At 38.9% G+C, this 23,152-nt stretch overlaps 1 protein-coding gene across 5 annotated transcripts in view; it reads left to right on the top strand.

Annotated features, from left to right (window-relative positions):
• Positions 1-15,980, top strand: part of ATP11C (ATPase phospholipid transporting 11C) — a 167,102-nt gene extending 151,122 nt beyond the window's left edge. For 2 of the 5 annotated variants that reach the window (XM_036840109.1, XM_036840107.1), the window contains 4 exons: positions 885-988; positions 4,321-4,474; positions 10,660-10,764; positions 13,405-15,980. In XM_036840109.1, coding sequence (XP_036696004.1) covers positions 885-988; positions 4,321-4,474; positions 10,660-10,761 — 360 coding nt within the window. In that variant the 3' untranslated portion in view covers positions 10,762-10,764; positions 13,405-15,980. Of the gene's footprint in view, positions 1-884; positions 989-4,320; positions 4,475-10,659; positions 10,765-13,404 lie in introns of those variants that run through there. The other 3 variants (XM_036840108.1, XM_036840110.1, XM_036840111.1) reach the window with 3 other exon arrangements.
• The last annotated feature ends 7,172 nt before the right edge of the window (positions 15,981-23,152 follow it).

Raw genomic sequence — 23,152 nt, 5'->3', positions numbered from 1 at the left:
AGCCGGAGGATGGGAATTCAAGACAATGTTATCAATATCCTGTTTATAAATGAGCAACTGTTAACAGATTGCTGAGGAGCAGGATGTCACAGCAAGTAACAAAACAAACACCACCTCCTCTTCAGAAATTAAATGCCCTGGATATTAGGCCATGTGGCCCAGAAATTTTAAGCAAGCAGAGTGGACCATACTTTTTATTTTTAGATTGCATTTGAAAATCCCAGGTGCCACAATCTGAAGAAACAAGCAGCCCTGGAAGAAACATGAGAGGATTAAAATCTAAGGCAACTGAAAATGTTATTAATTTAATGGAGTAGATATGGATTTTGCAATTGAAAAATTGCACACTACATAGACCCACAATCCATGGCTCCATGATGCCTGACGTGTAGAGCTAGTTGCCTTTGCATTTAGTAACCCTCATCTGTTGTGTCTGAGCTCTCACGACTCCTTTGTGTAGTTTGTCTTCTCTTCCTAGCTACTCTCTCCCTGTCCTCCTGCTTTTCAGTATACCTGCCTCCACCAGCTGGGCCTTCTCCTTTTGCCATCAGCTCCCTGACCGCCACCACTTAAGGACAAGGGGCTCCAGTCTCTGGGATGTTACCATTACCTCATTCCTTGCCCTTCCTTCACTAGTGAGGCATCTGCAGCTGTACTTGCTTGACCACACCTCCATGCCTGTACTCCTAGAGTCTAAATGCCTGAGGGCAGAGCTCTTTGAAAAGTCTGGGTTCTGTTCCTCTAGTGCCATTCTCTTCTGGTTGCCTGCCCCAAGCTAGATCCTCCCACAGGTATCATATTGTGTATAAGTTGTCAAATACCATCAGATACGGCTTGGTACAGTTTGTACTCATCATGAAATCTCTTGTGTTGTATTCTTTCAGCTCGCCTTGGATACTCGTTTCTGGACATGGATAAACCACTTTGTGATTTGGGGTTCTTTAGCATTTTATGTATTTTTCTCATTCTTCTGGGGAGGAATTATATGGTAAGCTACTGTACGTGTGTAATACGTAAATAACAAAATACATATATAGGTACATTGTATATGCAAACATTAATTATACTTTTAAAGTTTTGATTATATAAGATGGCAAGTCTTCAATATTAATGGACTGGAAGTTACTTCTAGCCAGTAATGCTGCTCTTTCATTTAAGATTTCAAATGCAAGTATATAGACTGCACGAGTTACTCAAAAGACCTCCCTTCTGGTAGCCCCTGTCCAAATCTTCCGACCTGAAGGTGTGTAAACATCTCTCTGTGAAACGAAACTAATATCTAGCATGACCTCCCATGTGATTTCCAGTGGAAATACTCATCCTGTGAAGTTTCTACACAATATAGTGGCCAATAGATACAGTATTATCCATTTGGACCCTGTTCTCTCTTTATGGTATATTACTCTCCTTCTTGTCACTACAGATGTGCTCAAGAGATAGAATATGTATCACTTAATACTCAGAGGGTTATATTTGAAATCACCATCCCATTGTTTTGGGGGAGGTAAAGGTAGACTCTACAGCTTGGATTTAAAGTTCATTCTGTTCATCTTGGTTCAGTAGATGTTTATTCAGAATCCGTTTTGTGTGAGGCACTCTATGGGATACAGAAATGAATAGACTCTATCTCTGCCTCAAGGAGACTAGAGTCCAGTGAGGGGCACATAAGCTGTGATTGGGAGAGTTATAAGGAATGAAAATAAGTTAGATTTTCATCTCCTTTCCTTACTCCCAGAGGCCTATATTTTGTTTCTTAATATCACAGTTGTTTTCATTAATTGGTGACTTCCCCTGACAAGGATGCCACCAGCAGAGACCAGGACTAAAGTAAGCCACAGGGTAAGATTCTAGGAGTACATATTTTCACTGGTTTGAGCAAAATCATACGTAGAAAACAGTCCATATTATCACAGAGATGTGGGGACCATGTTTATGTCCCTTGAGACTTAATTAGAAGAAACTCATACTGTTTTGGAAAGCTTTTTAAAATAAAAGCCTCAAGAAATAAAAATATGGACAACCTAATCACTTATGGAAGTAGCAGCTCCAGAAAGTATAATTACAGCATTTGACACCTATATAAGTAATTATTGAAGCAATGAAGCTGAAGGAAGTCTCTGTTTTCTTTAATAATACACAAATGAACCAAAGTTGATTAACCAAATGTAATACACAATTGTAAGGTCATAATTCTGTCTAGGAACCTGTGTAATCAGTATCTGAACTAATTATGCAAAATTTCCACAGGAATGAAATGTTTCTAGCAAACTAAAGTTTCTCACTCTTTCCAGACTATTCCTTATTGATTAAAATAAATCCTTTAAATGATTTAAGATATTGTCACACCTGTTTCTATTCATTAGAGATGGTTACTAAAAATGAAATGTTAATAAATCTCTTTTATTTTGTTGCCTATAGTGCTGTCCTTAAGTAGACCTGTCTGAGTTGAGCTACTACATGAATATAAAATTTATATTATAAAGCAACCAAGAAAATGTGACTAGAAACTGTAATACTTCAGCTGAATGCTGATTGCAGCTACATCTCCAGACATGCTCAACCCTGAGGCATTGTGACTCACCCCTCTTTGGGGATGGGCAGTGAGAATGATGATTTCTGATCCCCAAACCCCATCCAGGAATAATAATTTTTGTTTTTTACTGCTCCTCTGCAAAACTCCATAGATGCCATCAAAATCAAAAAGAAAAATGTGGAGCTTTTAATCACAGAGAGGGTACTGTGCAAAAGAATACCCTGTGACGACTAGCTGTCAGTTGTCTGCTGGACGCTTATTGTGCCTCAGTTAACTGCCTAGAAGATTAGTCAGGGTGCCCTTCTGAATTAGAGTGGGAATAGAGCTCTGTAGAAATCTTTTCTTTATGGTAGGAACCCTAGAAAACTTGTTTAGCCTGGACCTCATAAGTTTCTCCACCTCACTATTGTGCTCACAATCTATTCCACATCTATTCCACAGTCTAGTCCTCATCTGTGTAGAGCCACGAGCTTGATTTTATCATGTTACATGAGAGTGCACAAACATGAATGTTTAAATGAGAAACCAGTTTATCTTCAGTGAGCACTATTTGTGATCTGCTAAATGGCACCAACCACTTATTTACCTAAGGCTCCTCATCCAAGGACAGTCTGATGTACACCCCAACCTTGAGCAGCTGCTTTGTACTTCCTCCCCCTCAGCTTCAGACAACGTTCATCCTAGCCTAGTGAGGCACTCTGTGGTTCAGCTCAGGCAGGGAAGGGAAACTGGCTGGACTTCTCAGTGGTCGCCTAACAGTTCAGTGGATGACTGAACCCTGCAGAATGAGGCGTTCTCCTGGATTTCTGGACCCCAAGGCTTAATGTGTGATTAGCAATATTCTTCTGTCAACCTACTTGGCACACACTCGTACTTAATATATATTTGTGGATGAGAATGGTAGATTCCTCCCATTTGAGAGAGAAAATCTCTACAGTCCTTGTTATGTTTACATAGGGGTTTTGTGGGCAGGGGGGTGGGGAGTGGTAATAAAAATGTCTTTTAAATTTCCAAATGTAGACCAGAAATCCTTTCTTATATTAAAAAAACAGCCAAGGAAGTAAAATGTTTGTTAGCATAAAAATTAATCATCATTTCTCGTGAATATCTCTGAAGCTCCAGTATTTTCTTTTTTTTTATTATTTTGTTTTATTTTATTTATTTTTGGCTGCGTTGGGTCTTTGTTGCTGCACGTAGGCTTTCTCTAGTTGTGGCGAGCGGGGGCTACTCTTCGTTGCGGCACGCGGACTTCCCATTGCGGTGGCTTCTCTTGTTACGGAGCACAGGCTCTAGGCGCGTGGGCTTCAGTAGTTGTGGCGCGCGGGCTCAGTAGTTGTGGCTCACGGGCTCTAGAGCGCAGGCTCAGTAGTTGTGGCGCACAGGCTTAGTTGCTCTGCAGCATGTGGGATCTTCCCGGACCAGGGCTTGAACCCGTGTCCCCTGCATTGGCAGGCGGATTCTTAACCACTGCACCACCAGGGAAGCCCTCCAGCATTTTCTAATGCAAATAAATATTCTCCAGTTGGCAGCTTTAAAATTGATCGCTTAGTTGTTTTCAAGTCAAATGCATTTTAGCATCTTTTTTCCCCTTTGATTATCATTCCTTTTCTTTCCAAACATTTAGTAAATGAAATCGGTTTACTACTTCTGGGTCGTCCTAAAGAAAATTATTTTTATTAATGTATATAACGAGGATTCCTTTTAAATACAAAAGTTTCAGTTACACTACTGTTTCATATAACAGGAACTGATTTGTTTTTCCATTATGTATTTTCTTTCCACTCTAGGCCTTTTCTCAAACAACAGAGAATGTATTTTGTATTTGCTCAAATGCTGTCTTCTGTATCCACATGGTTGGCCATAGTTCTTCTAATATTTATCAGCCTTTTCCCTGAGATTCTCCTGATAGTATTAAAGAATGTAAGAAGAAGAAGTGCCAGGGTAAGAACTAAGTTTATATTACCACCTGATTTTTGGAAGGGGCTTCAATATCTGCCGTGAACTAAAAACTTTATTTAGAGAATTGCATTAGTTACAGCATGTTAAACCCCTCCTTACAGGTTCATCACTTAATTTCCTCTTCTGCATAAAAAGTATAGTAAAAAACTTCGTTATCCAATGCAGGTGGTAAGTAGATTCCTTAATAGTGTTCTATGTGACCTTTAGCAATCCATATGGAGTATCTCATATGCTCCATATGGAATTTTAAACGGAAAAAATGATTTTTTTTTTAATTTAACCTAGAATTTTCACACTGGGAATTTCCACACCAACATTCCAGCTTTAACCTTAGAAATTTCCCCATGGGTTGTTTGCAGATTTTTTTTTTTCAGTTGATAATCCCAATTTGCCTCTTTCAAACCTTTCCCCTTCCTTTAATTATAGTGCTGCTTAATCTCTGTGTTGCTTCTAGCCCTGTCTGTCCAGCAGTATATTTGAACCAAAGAGAATTCCCTGGATGTGGTTTCTACATCCTTCCCCTCTTGAACACACTTGTAAAAATTCAAGATTGTTTTATGAGTGTGTTTTTATTTTTGCTGCTTATATGGTAAATTTTTTGCGGGAATGAGAAGTTATTACCCTCTGTCAGCCTAATCGCTTGGCCCTGCATTGTCTGATATCTTTTGAGCCTTTCTGAAAAAGCCTTTAAACTGAAAGGGATAGATTAGCCTTGAAAATAAAACTTCTGGCAAATTTTGACCAACAGGTTAATTAAATATGTCATATTCCTATCAACACTAGCTCATTTTGCCAAACAAAACCCTGTTTCGATCATATTGACACCAATTAGATCTTGTAGCCCCTCCAAGGCAATATTTTCAAGTAGACTAAGCTATATCTACCTGATCTATTTCATTAAATTTGCCAACCAGTTTAGCCACAAAACTGGTTTGCCTTGATTTTTTTTTTTTCGTATTGATTGATTCCAGTGGTTGGCATCATGCAGAATAGGGAACTAAAATGATTATAGTGGGAAAATCTTCAGTGATTAGATGTGTAAGAGAGGAGCTTCATGACACAAGTCAGTATCAGCCCCACTCAAAAGCAGTAGATTATCAGTGGCATAAGCCACATTGATTCTTGGTATACACGGCCAATCACTGTATAGTTAGGTGGTCAGAACTGGCCTTAACTCCCTGCTTCTGCATGCCTTATGGGTGGAACTGCACACAGTAACGTTAACCTAAGACCACCTTAATCTCTCTCTAATCCTTCCAGTAGACCCCCCACTAACTCCTCCAGCCTGGTGTTTAGTCTTAGAATGGAAAAGTGGCATTTACTTGTCTGATTATACCTTTTAATACAAGTTGAACAGGGATAAAACAGGTTCCTCCTAGAATGGCTCAAGTGGCAATTTGCATGAAGCCAAACAGAAAATGTCACAGTAAGAAATCTTTTGGTGCCTTGTTGTAATAGAGATTTGTCTAGGAAGGATCTCCTTATTTGGGAGTACACTTTGAGGAGTTCCTCAATGTTTTTCTTATTTGGGGTAATGGAGCTCATGCTAAATAATGGCTCACACCCAGCTTCATGCTGTAAAGATGAGACAAAAATCTCAGAAATCAAAACCTTCAAACATATCATCTTATCCTCTTCCTTAAGCCCTTTAAAAAAAAATTAGACACTGGCTGGAGGTGACTTTTACATAAATTAAATGGCTACTAAATATTTTAAATGTTTTTATATAAGTTAAATGGCCATTAAATGGAGGGATGCTACAAGGTAGTCACAGATAAAGACTTAGAACATTTTCTTTCCACGCAAACAGCAGATTCCAAACTTCTGTTGAACGAAAGCATGGAGTTCTGGGACTGCGGCCCTTTTTACTTAGCAGTGTAGAATGTTTCCAGGGTTCAGCATGAGATTTGTTTGCCATGGATTATGTCCATGATAGGAGGAATTCCAGTGTCTGTGCTGTAGCTTGGCATGCTGATATGCTAGAACAACCAGGAGAATTTCCATAATCACCTTCATTCGTTCACTCATTCATTCATTTATTCCTATCGTCATTGAACCAGTGAACATGTGTTGAACCACCTACTGATGAACATCTCTCTTTACATCCAGAGTCCGAAAGGCTAAATGGTTTTTCAGACTCTATGGGATTGTGAGGCTTGCAGATGAGACAAAACATTGTGGGCACTCAGCAGCACTGCCTTTTTTGTTTTCTTTTTTTCCCCTTGTGAGAAAATGCAAGAGCAAAGTAGTGCATATGAATGCATAAAGGCCAACTGAAACATGGCAGCCATGACTACTCTGATAAGTCACATCTATTTACACAAGGCTCTAGTTGGCCACATCAAAGAGGCAGAGGCCACTTCTAAGATAAAGGAGAAAAGAGTATTTTAATGACCAACAGTCTGGCATCCTGGGTGACTTCCTACTTTGTTCAATATCCCTTGCTAAGACATTGGCCTCATTTTAAAGAAACGCAAACGATTCTTTTACACCGGGTCAGCCTCATACCTGACAGGCTCCCTAATGGGATAAAGTGCGTGTCCCGAGCTAGAGGTAGAAGATCCCCCTGAGTTCAACCAGTAAGCTAGGGATCCTTTGTATGTAGAGCCAGAAATGCCTGTGGTAAGTAGACTGCCAGTGCTATCCTCCTGTGAGTCTTGGCAGCTGCTTTAAGAAGGGAACTCAGCAGCGGATAGAGAAAATGTCTGTGGCATTTGAGAAAGAAGCTAAGCCATTTACATTTAACAATTATAGAAGCAGCCTTCTGTTGAATTCTATTCAATTCAGCACACGTTGCCCGAGGGTTGACTGTAAGCTAGCTGCTGTACTAGGTGTTGATCATTCAGAGAAGAATCAGATGTAGCTCTCACAAGGAGCTCTCACTCTAGTTGAGTTATAAAGGGGACTTATTTGGAACACTTCTGTAAGCAGGTATAAACAGAACAGTAGATTCAATACTATGGCTTGTTGTAACACAGCTGAGCTATTTCAAGGTCCAAGTCACTACCTCCAGAAGCCTCCACCACAGCTGAGTTCTGTCATGGTATTAGCATTAGAAAGAATTCTCTCTTAGAAAATAGGTTCCCTCACTCGTTTAACTCAGGGGTAAATATTTTCACACCCTTATTTTCAGCAGTGTAGTTAATTCTTGAGCTAAAGTCCCATCATTAAGGATCATAGGACTTTTCTTTAGCTCATAAACTGACAAAGCCTCATCGCCATGCTGCTGACAAGCGTATGATGAAACTATCATGGAGCACTGAACAGTGGTACAGCAGATAACACTTTAAAGGAAATTTAAAGTTTAGGATTTTTGGTATTTCAAAAAGCTGTGTCCCCTCTTAAGCACATTTCTTGGGCTGTCTCTTAATCAATGAAATACACCTGGACCTTCTGGCCAACTGGTAAATACCAGTTCCCATTTCCAGCAGAGGAATTCTCCACATATCTTTATGTAAAGTTTTCCCGTGTAAACCACCATGATCTAAAGGAGGCTTGACTTTGCCTAGTAGACATGGAAACACTAAAATCTAATGAGAATGGACCCAGCAACATGGCCATACCTTGCATGTGAGGTCTGCACAAACAACAGGAAACATTCCATTACGCAGGGAGCTCTTTCAGAGTGGAAGACAGGAAAAGGAAGAATGTCAGGTGTCTGAGCAAAATTCCCAGAGAAAGCACTTTGGAGAATACAATTTATCCTTATAATAACAATGGTGACAATGATGATTACTATTGCAATCCTGACAGTGTCACATAGAACCAAGAGTTCTAAGGGTTAACAGTCCTGTCATCTAAATTAGACAAATATAAAGTTGAATCCTAACATCGTGGCTGTTGAGGTGGACCTTTATGCATTGGCCTCTTTGACAAACTGCTAATTGAGCCAGAGTCAAAACTCTCTAGATGACTGCAAAGGAATGTGGAAATTTCATACTGTTTTAGTTATCTCCCATCCTTCTCACCCTCCCCCAACCAATTGCTAGCTGTGTCAATTTTTTTATTGCTTTACTCTTTCCATGCTCTCTGCTGCCTTCTGTACTTTCATATTTCTTTTGTTTTCCTTTATAAAGTAACCTATTAACCCCTAAAATTTCTACTTCCTAGAAATACTTTTATCTCTGACCGTTGGAAACAAGGTTTTGAGCACACCAAAATGTGTTTCAGTTATAGTCTTAAATAGATGGGCTTGTATTTTAAACACAGGGTGGGTGATTTGGTATCATGTTAATCTTGTTGCAAGGTTTTTGCTCACAAAATAGAAGACAGAGCAATTTTAAAATTTTTTCTCAGAAACGAAATATTTATTTCTCTAGCTTTATCAATTGGTAATTTGCATGTTACCAACGTGTCACCAACTGTATTTAAGGTAAAATGTGAACAGGAAAAAATGTAGTTATGTTAAAATATATATGAGTAAATAAAAATATTTGCCTTTAGAAGTATAAATGTTTATTAGACTGTGATAGATATATGTGTTACTTTAGCTGGTTTCTTTTTGTAAGCGTATTTCCATTAGCTGCTAAGGAGATAATACGGGTAATCTTGATTAGCAGAATCATTAAGCTCATCCGCATAGTTGACCGCTCATCTTCTGTTTTGCTTGAGCAATACCAAAACCAAGTCTATAAATTAGCCTATAGCTTTAGGCACAGAATAAGAAAAAACAAAACTAACCTCTTAGGTTTTCTGATTAAACTTTAAGTTATCGGTTTTTACTTTTTCTAAGTGTTTTAAAGGAAAAATTCATAGCTCTTCAGCCAACACTTTTAAAGAGTCTCTATAGGAGAAAAGGGGGAAACTGATCAAATTATGTTAGAATAAAGGAAGTTAAAGATTGGTTCAGAGGTAAACGGCACTGAAGTGTGGTTTCACCAACAGTTTTTCCATTATGTTAGTTTTGATTAGGTTTTTAACCTGGAACTGCCCAAGGGCAGTCAGTCCCTTCATATTCCATCTATGCAATTGGATAGGGGAGACAGTTACTTCAATGTAGACTGGTGATGGACCCTCAGCCTAGCTCTCTGACCAGTGGATTTTGAACAGTGTAAGCTAGTGAGTTAATGATTAGAGATGAGCTTTATTTCAATGAGAAACATATTTTTTAATTACTTTATTCAAAATAGTCAATTTTCCCATTAAGAAAAAAATTTTTTAATTGCTATACAGAGAAATAGTAGTTTGCTCATATAATAGACTATTCCTAACTCTAACTCTACTTTTACTTCAGAAAGTAACGTCTTCAAAACTAACGTCATTTCGACTTCGAATTCTCAAGGTTTCTTTTTAAATGTTTTACATTTCAGAGAATATTTACTTTTTTTTTTTTTCTTTTTGGTTTCTGCATTTCTCTTTTTTCTACTGCAATTTTCCACCTTTTGTGCAATTGTGAACAAGGTAACGAAACGCCTCCCTTCCTCAGGAACATCTACTATCTTCATGCTTTCTCAAACTTCCAGCAATCACAGTTTCTCTTGGAGTGAATAAGGTGATTTCCTTTCTTAATGTTCCAACTTGCTTGCATTCTCATTTGCTTGACATCATTTTCTGATTCTTTATGAAAAATTCTCATGACTCATCTTTACATCTTCTATTGATACTTAAGAATATTTTGTCATTTTCCTTTAATCATTTGTTCACCTTCTCAAATTGTCACACTGGAGAGAAAGTGATTTTCAAAAACTTGGACTGTAGGTCTGTAGTCCCATTGGTTCCTGGTCGTAGTAGAAGCCACAGTGTGTTACAGCTAGTCTGTTCACTAAGACAGGAATGTTTTGCACAAATTCCTCTCTGTTCAGTACACTCACAGCACCGGCACAACTCTCAGAGGTGTTCACCAAAAGGATGGTAAGGTTTACTAATCGAACCATACTGACTTCATCAACCGCATAACTTAACCAGTGTCATTTCAAAAACCCAAGTTTGCCACGTACTACTAATGTCTGTATTCTTCTACCATGAAAACAATTCAACTCGAATTGGAGACTTTCTTAGGTCTTTAAATGTATTCATTTAAATGTTACGCATTTGCTGTAGTGTAATCATTTGTACTTTTGGCCAGAGGAGTAGTCTGTAGGAAATTATTTTTTTCTTCGTACATTTTTATCACCAGGTAGGTTAACCAATCTTCAAATGCGTTAAGTATCTTTACCTCACTATTACAGAGAAATCTGAGCTGTAAAAAGGCATCTGACTCATTATCCACCAGACCTTCAGTCAGACCTCTTCTTTTACGAACATTCTCAGACGAATCTAATATATTGTAACAGGTACCTAGTGTTAAACAAGCGGGCTGGCTTTAAAGAAACAGATTAACAGCATTATAAAGAAAAAATGAAAATATCACTCTCTAAATTTTCTCTGCTGTTGGTGTGGTGAACTTTATACTATTCTTTGCAAAAATATAAAGATGCATTGCTTGGAATATGGAGGAATACATATTTTAAATTTGCTAAGCCCCAAATAAAATTTTAGGCGTTTTCCAGAACTGAAGGGCAATACAGTATATTTAATTTATAAGGGGCATGTTGTCATGGCATCACGTGAAAATGCTTGTTAATACTGATTAGGAAATATAATTTTGATTTTAAAAGATGATTTGGAAAAATTGAAAATAAATATTCCAAAATTGCATCTGTATAATATCAAGTCAGTTTTAGCACTGCATGTTCTTTTGGGAATTATGTGAAAATAATTCAATGTGTTTGTACCTCCATGTGCTGTGTCTGTGTTTCCAGGTGTATATTTAATGTCCTTGTAAATGTCTGATCCCCAGGTATATGTTAATGAACCAATCTACTCTAATCACTTTTTGTAGTGTCAAGTTTTATTCAAGCTAAATGTTTCAACTTTCAGAGGTAAAACCTTTCCTAGCCATTCAGGGGGATGCTAGCCTAATCATATAGAATGCTTCATAATTAATTTTTCCAAAAGTGAGTAAATTAATTTTATAACATTGTTTCATTTACCCCCAAAAAAAAGATTTGGAAGGAATTGATATGCCATGGGAGGAATCCTTGAACTCAGAATGACTCCTCTACGTGTACTCATTTTCCCACTGCAGGGGCCTCTGTCACCCTAGACCTTTAAAGGTCTTTTATCCATCCATGGGAATGTAGAATAATTCATGAATGAGGTTTACAAGCTTGTCAGCTTGGAAACAACTCTGTATGGCTTAGGTCAGGGCTGTCTTTCATGCCCACATAAAAATTAATGATCAGCATGAATGACAATTGCAGGTCAGTTCACTGTGATGCTGACAATTGTGAGTCCGCCTCATAGGCCCATTTTTTCATCAGCTATCAACTCCCCTGCCCTCCAGCAAAGAATAAAAACTGAGCTAACGGATTGAATCCATTGGTTCTTCTAGCTCCTACTGTTCATCACAGTCTGCATCTGCAGTGTTATTTTGGAAGCCAATTCATTTTGTCTCAGTCTACATACATCCTTTTACCCATTTGGAGTGACTCACCTGCTTATGTTGTCCCTCAGTAATGAATCTGCTTCCCAGTAGCCTTCAAGGTCTTTGACTATTTTGTTCCAGATAGCCTTGTCCTAAGCTGAGTGATGCATTTTAGCTATACTGTTTCCAGTGAATTTTGTATCCCCCTGGATTGCTTGCCTTAGCTTGGTCTGTGGTTTGGGAGACTAGGCTGGGTAGCAGACACTGCTACTGCTTTTGGTCTCTCCAGGGCCTTAACTCCTACAATGCCTAACACAACTGAGGAAGTTTTTTTCAAAAAACGATTGTTTTATTTTTAATGTAGTTATTTCTTCTAGGAATATATTTTCATGTGACATTATTTCTTCTCCAAGGAAAATATTTGGCAATTAGTTTAGCCACCGAGTTTGTCCTTGGTTGATAAGGGAACTGCCTGACTCCTTTTATAAGTTCTCGATATGAATGGCAACCTTATTTTGGTTAGGGTCACCCTCACCCTGCTACCTGAAGAACTAATATGAGATAATGGAGCATCAAAAGGAATGGAAGGTATTCTAAAGAACTTCTAGTCCAAGTATGGCAAGGAAGGTGCACCTAAAGGGGGAGAAAATAGTACACCCCTTAAGGCCCTCCACTACTCAGGTTTTAAAAAGTTGGATTTTTGAGTGGAGAATCAAGGATTAGGTTCACTCCCTTGACATAAGACTTCCACTTCTCCACATACCTGATTTATACTCACTGATCAGTTGCCCTATCATGCCCCATCCTGATCATAGCATGTGATAGCGTTTAGAGGACAAAGAAGAATCTACAGATTTCTTAGGGAGATTTCTGTGGTTTCTTTTCTAAAAGGATGATGAATAAGAAAAACAGGAGTCAGTTGACTCATAGATACATGATCTACCAAAAAGAAAATTAACTTCAATATTATAGAGAGGAAACATGTTTCTTTAAGTAAAGGAGAAGTACTTTCATAACAGTCTTTCAGAACAATGTATCTTCAGACTTTGTCATAATTAACACAACCAAAAAACAGTTGATGCATTCATTCAGCATGTCCTGAGCATCTGCTGTGCACCAGACACTGGGCTGGGTGCTAGAGATAGAAAGTTAAATAAAATGTCCCTGTTTTCATGTCCCTTCTGTCCCTCACAGACTAGAAGGGATCTTAGTGGAGCTAAACCTCTGCTGTCCTAGTGGTACCAGTTCTTAAAAGAGCCCTGGAGCAGTCCAAAAGCAAAGAGCAAGTCTGAATCTATTCAGCTGACAAATGAATAAAGGATTCAAAATTGGTTATTGTGTCACTTTTTTTTTCCCTGCATGTGAATAAAACTTGGCAGCTTTGTTAAAACAATTGTTTTATTCTCATAACAAAATTTACTACTTGATTTATTTTTGAAAATGCTGAACAGATGGTTTTACATTATTAAGATAAAACTTTTAACTCTGTGTATTTTAAATCTTTCAGAATCCGAATCTTGAACTGCCTATGTTATTGTCCTACAAGCATATTGACAGTGGTTACAGCTAAAAGAAAGCATGAAGAAGCAACTACAAAAAGTTATCATCTCAGGATACTTGATATGCAACAAACTAAACCACTATCTTATGTCTAAGGTTCAGAATAAATGTCCACTAAGATACCAAATGACTCTCTTAAGCATTTACAGTTATTGTAAGTAGCCGTTATGGCCAAAGCTCTAAGTTATGAATTATATGAAGGTTGAAAGCAAGAATATTTAGAATTTCTGGCTTTAGATAGAATAAAATAACTACCAAGTGGGTGCTCTTTTAACCCATGAACTCTGAATGGATTTAAATACGATAGTATAAAGTAGAAGTCATGCAATGGGAATGAATAGATTTTGCTAATATTACTTTTTTTGCCTGGCAGAAGAAATAGGCAATTTGGATCACATTTCTTGTTCCTGCTGAATGATAATGTTAAATTATTTTTTTCAACATATGAAAGGAATACTTGAAAATATAAGAGTACTAAATCAGTGCATCAGATAGTAGTTAATCCTTTCTGTTCATCCACATGCTAATTTTGTCTTGATTAGAATATCCTTGCCAAAAAATAACTTGAAAGGTGGAAAGAACGTTAACCCTGGGTATTTTTGCAAAAATCAAAAGAAATTATTTATTTTTGTTCTTCTGGATTACACTTAATGAGTGTAAGGCTACTAGATTTGAAAAGAAAGCATTTCCAATCAGTAGCTCCTCAAAATAGTTAAGATATAATAGATTTTCCCAATATTAGTTGTACTGGGATCTGAGGCAAGATGGGCAAAACCACAGTTACATAAAAATAAAGGCCATTCTGAACATCAGTCTTTTATAATTTTTTTGTGGAGAGGAAGGAAGAATAGCTTAATTTCAAACTGTTAACGGTTTTTATTTGAAAGAGGTTGCATCTGTGCATATATGCAGCACTTTTTTTTTTTTTTAACTTGCCGATTTGGGAGGAGGAAGGGTCCATAGCACGACTCTGAACATGAATGTTGTCTCTCTTAGCAAACTTGGCTAGAGTAATGGTCTAACTCTAAACCACGAGATTCACCTTGGTAAAGTCCTTGACTTACTGGACTAGAGGGAGGTTTTAACCTCCTAAGGAGTTCACCTAAAACATATAAATGTGGTGTGTCTTTATTAAATGTTAAAATTAAACACACGCTTTTTTCGGATATAAGTGACTACATTTGACTACTAGATTGAAATGGTCTTTTAAAAGATATTTTCTTACCAGTTTCCATTCTTGGTTGTCTTTCTGGCATGCCTGTACTATTATTAGTGTTTATATTGTACCTTGATTTGGAGAAGTATTAGATTCAGTCTATACCAGTGTATTTATAAAGTCCATATGGCACATTTGATTCTTCCATTTATATTTTATGTTAATGTTTAGGTGTAATTTTTCTTAAATTTTAGAAAGGACATAATTTCAGTTGTCAGAAACCATTCCATCATTACTGACCCTTTTTCATTATTTCATTTGTTCTCATCTATCAGTATTATTTTTGAGTATTTTGTTAGGTGCCATCACACCTTCCTAGGTGTGCTGTGTTCTAGTAGCCTAGTATTTGGGGCAGTCTGCTGAAAACCAAGTCCATATATTCTTTACCTATTCCAAAGAGCTAAAAAATCAGACCCAGGAGAGTTTTCAATGTTTTGTTGTTGTTCTTGTTTTTATAGTTGTTGCTGTATTGTTATTGTTGTTCTACATAAGAATTATAAGGACTGTGAATACAGAGAGCCCACCTTAATTAGAGAGGCTTGTTTAATGCAGACCATTAGAGATGTGACATAATCAGAATATCTAGGGTAGTGGAAATGTAACTGGTGGCATGTAAAATTCCTTGCATCCTGGAAGAAAGACAAGGGGGATTTAGAGTTGTGTCTAATAAGCTACACGTTACACTGCAGCTCAAATTCACGATGGCAGTGACGTGTAATATCATGGCCTAGATCCTTGAGAGGGACCTGACTTTATTTTTTGAAAGATATTTTATTAGTGAGCAAAAAAATTGGTTAGCGTGGGGTTAGCAGATGGAATAACTTGAAGTAAGCCATCCAGTATTCCTATCACTACAATCTAACCACCTTATTTTGTGTCAGAGAAAGGGGTAAAATGTAATAATAGGATCATATACCCATCATTTGAATAATTTTGAACTACAAAATGTCCTTGTAGTTTTCACAGCTGTTCTCCACTCTTTGAGGATGTTACCTGCGAAACTGAAAACATAAATTCCATATCTACCACATTTACACCAGCAACAGTATAAAATACAAGCCTAAATTTGCAAAATCCATAATAATTTAGTGATGGAATTTTTTAATAACATGCAGTATATAAATGCAGATTTTATGCAAGTGTTGACGAAATCATTTTTCAGCTTGCAAAATGGGACTGCAATATTACATTTTTCACTTCAGCAATTTTTTACATCGTTTTTGCTTTCTATAATGAATGTGAATGCCATCTTTTATGAATGCAACTTGCCTTTTTCATTACAGAAATTTTGTTTGATGTAATCAATAAACTTTGGTATGGTATGGTTGATATTTTTAGCCTCTTTTTTGGGAAGGTCTGTCTGACGTAAAAGTAATATGGAAGCAATTTGGTGATGGGAAATAAGTTTCTAATTTCCTCTTTGCCTGTACAACTCACAAAAGACTGACCACTTCTGCATACGTTCAACTAGCACTTGAGGGCAATACCTAATTTGGGGAGTTTCCGATATTTGTGGGAGTTTTGAATAAGGCTGTATCTGGTTGCTGCATACGTAAAAGTCCAGCCAAATCAGCAAATACATATTGAAAGTCTGCTGTGTGCTTGGCAGTGCTCACTCGTTGGAGGTTGTACAATACATGGTCTGTGTCTGCATCCCATTGAAATCATTTGATTCTTAATAGTGTGTGTTTACACCAAAGGTGTGTGTGTTTACACCAAAGGTGTGTGTGTACACCTTTCTGTCCCTCGCCCCCCTTCCCCTACACCTCTCTCCCCCTCTCCCCATCCCCCTTCCTTCCCTGTGTCGTTGCTCAGCCTGCATCTAAGGCCTTGTGAAAGTCCTTTTCCTTGAAAAACCCTGCCCTCCTTGACTTCTAAGAAACTAAAGTCTCCACTGTAGCTGGTTTCATTACGTTTTTACACTTCAGTCTCTATATTTTTGTAGTCTTTTAATCCTGTTAGTCTTTGACCTACATTTAGAGCATTTCCTCTTTTTTTTGTTGTAAAGTGGGAAATGTGCTATATTTGGAGGTAAGACCTGAGTTAAGTTTCAGCTTTGCCACTTAGAGCCATTTCCCTCTCAGTCCTCTTTCTTCTCGCCTATAAAATGGTGTCTTGGGGGTGAAGGGTGATCAAGTGAGGTAAAAGATCATAATTGCTTTGTAAAATGTCATTTGCTAGTCAGCTGAATGCACTGCTATTTTTCTATTAAGGGGTTTTGTTGTTGCTTTGACATTTTTAATAAATAGTTGTCATTTACCAAATTTTCATAGATATGTCTTAGATTCTTTCTACCTTCTTGGAATTAGTCTGTTCAGGTTTCCTTCCCTTCCCCCATCCAGCCTATTAAGACGCTGCCTCACTGTGGCGTCTGCCCAGGATTGGCCAATAAAGTAAGTATTGTGAGGGGCTGAGTGGTTTGGCCCCTTCAACAAGAAGCACATGCAAAGGTTAGGGGCTGAGGTTATCACTATGGTTATTCAGTGAATGTGTCCGCAGCTGAAGTGCTGGATGCATACTAATGAAGCTTGAAAGCCTGAGTTCTGGGAATAGTCGTCAGGAAAATGGGGGGCTTAATTATTTCACAACATTTTTTAATTAATTTGACACGTATTTCCCAGCAACTGACGGGTAAGGAAATGTGGCCTCAGTTCCTAGTACGTGGACCTATTGTGGACCAAGCAAGTCCTCATCTCATGGGCTTAGGAGCAAGTGCTATGAGCAGGCCTCTGGCTGAAAGAACAGTGCACCTCTTGGTGGAGCAGAATGCCTGCTAGCCAAAGGTCTTTGGCCCTGGCTTTTTGGGTGGAGAGGGGCAATGGATGTTCATAGCTAAAATGCCTGCTGCTTCTTTGATCTCTTCATCAATTTGTTAGGACATATTTCCTACCAGTAAAGCCACTAAAAGCCCAACCCCTCATGTAAGCTAACACTTAGATAGCATTTACTATGTGCCAGGCACTGTTCCAATAACTTTACATATATTCACTCCTTTAATAATCCCGACAACCCTATGAAATAGGTATTAACATTTCTCCATCTGACAGATAAGGAAACTGAGTCACCAGCCAAGGTCACACAGTCTGGTAGAACCAGAATTTAAACCCAGGTCTTCTGACCTGGGAGTCCAGGCACTTAACCAGGACACTGCATTTCCATCATTATATCACCTTTGATGGCCTGAATAAATAATCACAACATTAATGCAAAATGTTAATGTCAGCTATGAGACAGCATCAGACAGATCCAAACTGAGGGATATTCTACACTTTAACTGCCTTGTAATCTTCAAAATTATTAACATGATTAAAGACAAACACCCAGAAAGTCCCAGATCAAGGAAATGAAGATGACATAACAAGTGCAGCGTATGGTCCTCAGTTGGATCCTGGACCAGAAATTGGACATTAGCGGGGTAATTGATGAAGTTTGACTGTGGTATATAGGTTATATCAATGTTAATTTCCTGATTTTTGAAATTGTGCTGTGATTATATTTGGGGGGATCTGAGTGGAGAGTATATGGGAATTCTTTGTACTATTTTTGCAACTTAAGTCTGAAATTATTTCAAAATTATAATTTGAAAAATAAAGCTAAAACATAATGAAGTATACAAATATTAATGGGAGAGGGCATTAAACTGAGCTGACTATAGAAGACTAAAATATAATTTATTAACAAATATCTGCATAGCCCTTTACAGAATGCTTTTGCCTACCTCATTTAATCTTCACAACAGCTCTATGTAGAGATCATTAAATTCCAGATTCTTAAAGATAAAGAAACTGGGGCTCAGGACTTCCCTGGCCGTCCAGTGGTTAAGACTCTGCGCTTCCACTGCAGGGGGCACGGGTTCGATCCCTGGTCAGAGAACTAAGATCCCACGTGCCGCGCAGCCAAAAGAACTAAACGAACAAAAAAAGAGAAGAAATGGGGGCTCAGATAAGTTAATTATCTTGTCCCTGGTCCCGCAGGACTGAACCTAGGTCTGATCCACGTGTTTCCCGCTACACTGCACTGCGGTTTGTCTAGGATTCCTAAAGCATGTCCTGCTGGAGTCTACAATAATTTAAAAGGAAATCTTTCTGCAGTCGTTTTTCCTGTAGGTTCATCTGGATGCGTCCGTCTACCCCAGATCAAACCATGAATGAGACTCATGCCAATGCCCTTAAGGTTGAGGCGGGTGCCCTCAGAATGCCCTAGGCCCAGGTTTTCCCTTCCATCTAATTTGTTGTTGAACTAGGTTTCCCTCACGTTTTTCAGGTGGTTCCCGAGGCAAGTTTTATCCTCCTAACCCAGCTTCCCCCCATCTGAGTGAGAATACAAATAAGCTCCTTCAATTTAATGATGAGGTATCAGGCTAGCCACCTGGTATCTAAAATATGTACATCGCTTAAAGTAACAATGTGGGAATGTTGCCGGCAATCTCCATCTCAAATTATTCTACCCCACTCCTAGCAAAAGTCTGGCTGAGATGATTGTTTAGTATTTCCCAAACTGGGTTGTATGAAGCATTAAGAGTCCTGGGAAATGTTATTAGAAAGTCCTTGAAAAAGGGGGTTCCCTGGTTAACTAACTTTGGGAAGTTCTGTGTATGATCGCCCTAAGTTACAATGCATACTAGAACATTAAACTCTATGAGAGATCTAATATTAAACCCATTTGACTTCTTTTAACCCACAATGTTCCAAACACTGGACCAAGGAAACCTTTTTGCATAGACCACCTAATAACAAATCGTCGGACACCAGTTTTCCATGGAACACTCTTTCCTCCCCACTCAGTTGATGGAGTTCATTTTCATGATCTGAGAAAGATGTAAATGAAGACAGTTTTCAAGCCAAAAGCCTCAAACTCCAAAGTAGAAAACAGAGACCATTCCATGTATTTAAAATGGAGGGAACTTAAAACGGAATTGATTACACATGTGATGGCAGAGGGGCAAAGCCAACTGGGGCTCTCTGTAAAGCAGCCCAGAGATTAGAAAGAGGAGGTGGCCAGTACCACTCAGGCTGAGGGGACAAAGAGAAGGTGGCGATCCTGGATGCTATGGCAGAAACAGGAATCATGGTGGACCTACCTGGAGAGGCTGGAACAACAGCAGACTCAGCCACTGTTAAAGATGCAACCTGAGGTACAAACACCCTGGCTTCTCCCGCCTGCCCCCAAGCCTCTGGCTGGACCCAGGTGGAAGCCAGCCATCTTGGGAAACAGCTTGAAGGGAGTCACTCGCCAGCATCACAGAATAGAGCAGAGCTGGGAAGTGCGAGCAACGCATGTAATCTGAACTGACTTCTGTAATATACTTAGTGTGATACATACAGATGATAACTTTTATGGATGCATAGCTTAATGGAAGTAGAAGGCCCTTGTATAATACAGTCTTCTCAATTAGTAATAATAGACACTTAAGCGTAAACACTAGAACAAAATGAAGGAGTAAGCATATCTAGATAAATTCACCTACATCGTATTCAAAATTAAAAATTCACAAGGGTCTGGATAAAATCTGCAATACTGATTGCAAAGGGAATAATTTTCCCTCTTCACGTTCCTGCCTCCACCCATAAAATTGGAACTCTCACCCTCCCTGAAGCATGTGGAACGAGCTTTCTGCCCCTCTCTCCACCCACTCAAGTACTAATGGGTGAGCCTGGAGAAGGGTTTATTCCATGTGTGCGTGTGCACACACGTGTGTGTGTTTCAGCCTGCTCTGGCCCCTTCTCTTTTAGAGCTGCCAGCTTCGAGTCTGCTGGTGTTCTTTTCTCCATCCCTGGATCTTCTGTGCAGTAAGCTCACTGGGGACAGGGAACCATACTGGAAGGGTGGAGGGGTGGTTTCGGGTTTCCAGCCACTGAAATCTTTGACTACAATGGATAAATTCAATTCAGGAATGTCATTTCCGCCGCAAGCTAAGCCAAGTTTTAAAATGCAGCTTTGCAAATAATAGATGGCTATTTTGTCTGCTTCAGGCACTTCTGTGTTCTTAATGCCTAGAGCAATTCTGGGACCATAGATGGTATTTAACAAACACCTCGTAAATGAGCAAGTGCATTTTATCTGTCTGATTGATGCCTGAGCCTATTTCTCAACTGGCTTGAACTCCCAAGGGAGAGAGAGAGAGAGAGATGAGAAGATGGGTGAGGAGTGTTCTTTGCTTTTTCCCCTTTACCTTCTCCATATTCAAACAGATAGCCAGCTCATTACCTTAAGAAGTATATAGTACCAGAAGAACATAAAACTGCCTGCACAGCTTTTGGCTGTGTTGCAAAGGCAGATCATTAAGAAGAATGTAGAAGGTTTGCAGAGAAGAGGGCAAAGGGGAGTCACGGGCAGAGAGTGTCTCGGGGAGGAGAAATGAGGACGGGGCCTTTGAGTGCAAAGAGCAGGCAGAACCTGTGTTCTTCTGCAGAGCAGCCCCTACAGGGTAACGGCAGGAACAGAGAGGACAACGGCCGGGTGCCTCTAGGCAGACAGGATCCTAGCCAGCCAGCCTTGGCAGAGACGTCCAAGCCTCCACATGGCAAGAGCCAGGAGAACTTCTGGCTGTAGGAGACACTATGTAGATTGGGATGATGGACCTCCCGGGTATAAGTGTGGATGATGACTGAGGACCAGACAGGTGCCCTTGTCCATCTCCAACACCTTGACACAGCATTAGCTCCAAGAACCGTAGAACAGCCCTGAGGAGGGGGACCCGTGGAAGGACAATTTGCATTCATTCATTCATTTGCTCACTCATTCATTTATTTAGGCATCCTGGCAGGAGGGGGGCTAGACAGGGTTAGAAATTGAATTTACTTTTCAAATATATTTGTTGAACGCCTCCCCCTGCATTTGCTACATTTCCTTAACAGCTGCCTTTCACATTGTTTTTAAGCATTATCTCTTTCATCCTGCACTGTCAGTTTCTACATAATTAGATTTTCCAGATAACAGCAAGTCACTCATTTAAGCATCAAAATTTTTCCTTAGTGGAAATCTTTTTACAATGTGCTGCACTCTTCTCTGCCTCCATATACAGAAGGCACTGGATACCACATCACCTTCTCCTGATGACACTGGGTCATTTCTGGAGTTCCAGCACAGTGCCGGGCAAGAAGTGCCGTGGTTCCCACGTTTGCGCGCCTCCGCATTGCATGGCTTTAAGAGGATATCGGATTTCTTTCTATAGTCCTGGCACCTCCCTTGAAGCTCTCACCATCAGCTATTAGTTTTGCTATGCGTATAGGTCCACATCTACTCTCTACCTCCTAACTTCCCCCACCGATTTCTTTTTAAATTATAACATGTAACCAACTAGAGGGCTTCCCTGGTGGTGCAGTGGTTAAGAATCCGCCTGCCAATGCAGGGCACACGGGTTCGAGCCCTGGTCCTGGAAGATCCCACATGCCGCGGAGCAACTAAGCCCGTGTGCCACAACTACTGATCCCATGTGCCACAAGTACTGAAGCCCACGTGCCTAGAGCCCGTGCTCCGCAGCAAGAGAAGCCACCACAATGAGAAGCCCGCGCACCTCAAAGAAGAGTAGCCCCCGCTCGCCGCAACTAGAGAATGCCCACGTGCAGCAACGACGACCCAACGCAACCAAAAATAAAAAATAAGTAAAATAAATAAATTTATTTTTTAAACAAATGTCAGAGTCAGATCTCATGTTTTTAGTACAGTTCAGCAGGATGTGTATTCATGGGAGAGATTCCTCTCAGACTTCTCCAATAATTAAACTCATGTGAGCCATCACAGGACAGATGGTTGTGCTATTTAAAACAAATTATATCTTTTAAGGATGAACATGTACTATTGAAATCTAAATATAAATTTGCTTTGAATTTTAATTGAATAGTACTATTGTTTAACAGGTAAAATTGATGTGAAGCCTTCAGAAAGTGTTTTTTAATAAAGTAAGAATACCTCTTAAATGACAAAAATATTAGGCAAAAATTGTTTATGTAATTTGTCAATATTTCTGGAAGCCTTTGAAAAGCCTTTTTCTGACATTTAAATTATCTGTTCTATTGAATAATTTTGGAACCAGAAAGGGATGACAGATTTTTATCTTGTTTTCTTTTCATGCCTTAAAGTTGGCCTGTATATAAAATTTAAATAGCAATTTTAACTTTTTTGTCAATCACTGAGGTGTCATCAAGGGCTGTGAGTAACAATGACCCACCTTTTGATTATAAGAAATCTTCTGACCATTTGATTGAAAACAGTGTCTAATCCAATGTTTAGATTTCAGTGGTTTTTTTTTTTTTCACTTTGATTATCCTTGTGGTATTTAAAATGCAATTTTGTATATTTGGAATTTTTCATGATAGAGGTATGAAAGAACATGTCGTGCAAATGTAACCTGTTAACCTTATTTCATGACTAGTTTGATATTGGAAGCCAAGACATATTTTTTCACACTTATTAAAAAACTGTTGCCAGTGGGAAACGAGTATGCTTTAATGCTTAGTAAAAAAAATATTCAAAATTA

The sequence above is a fragment of the Balaenoptera musculus genome, chromosome X (genome assembly GCF_009873245.2).
Source record: "Balaenoptera musculus isolate JJ_BM4_2016_0621 chromosome X, mBalMus1.pri.v3, whole genome shotgun sequence".
Lineage (NCBI taxonomy): Eukaryota > Metazoa > Chordata > Mammalia > Artiodactyla > Balaenopteridae > Balaenoptera > Balaenoptera musculus.
The sequence above is the reverse complement of the archived record's forward strand: the minus strand, read 5'-3'. Positions and strand labels throughout refer to the sequence as shown.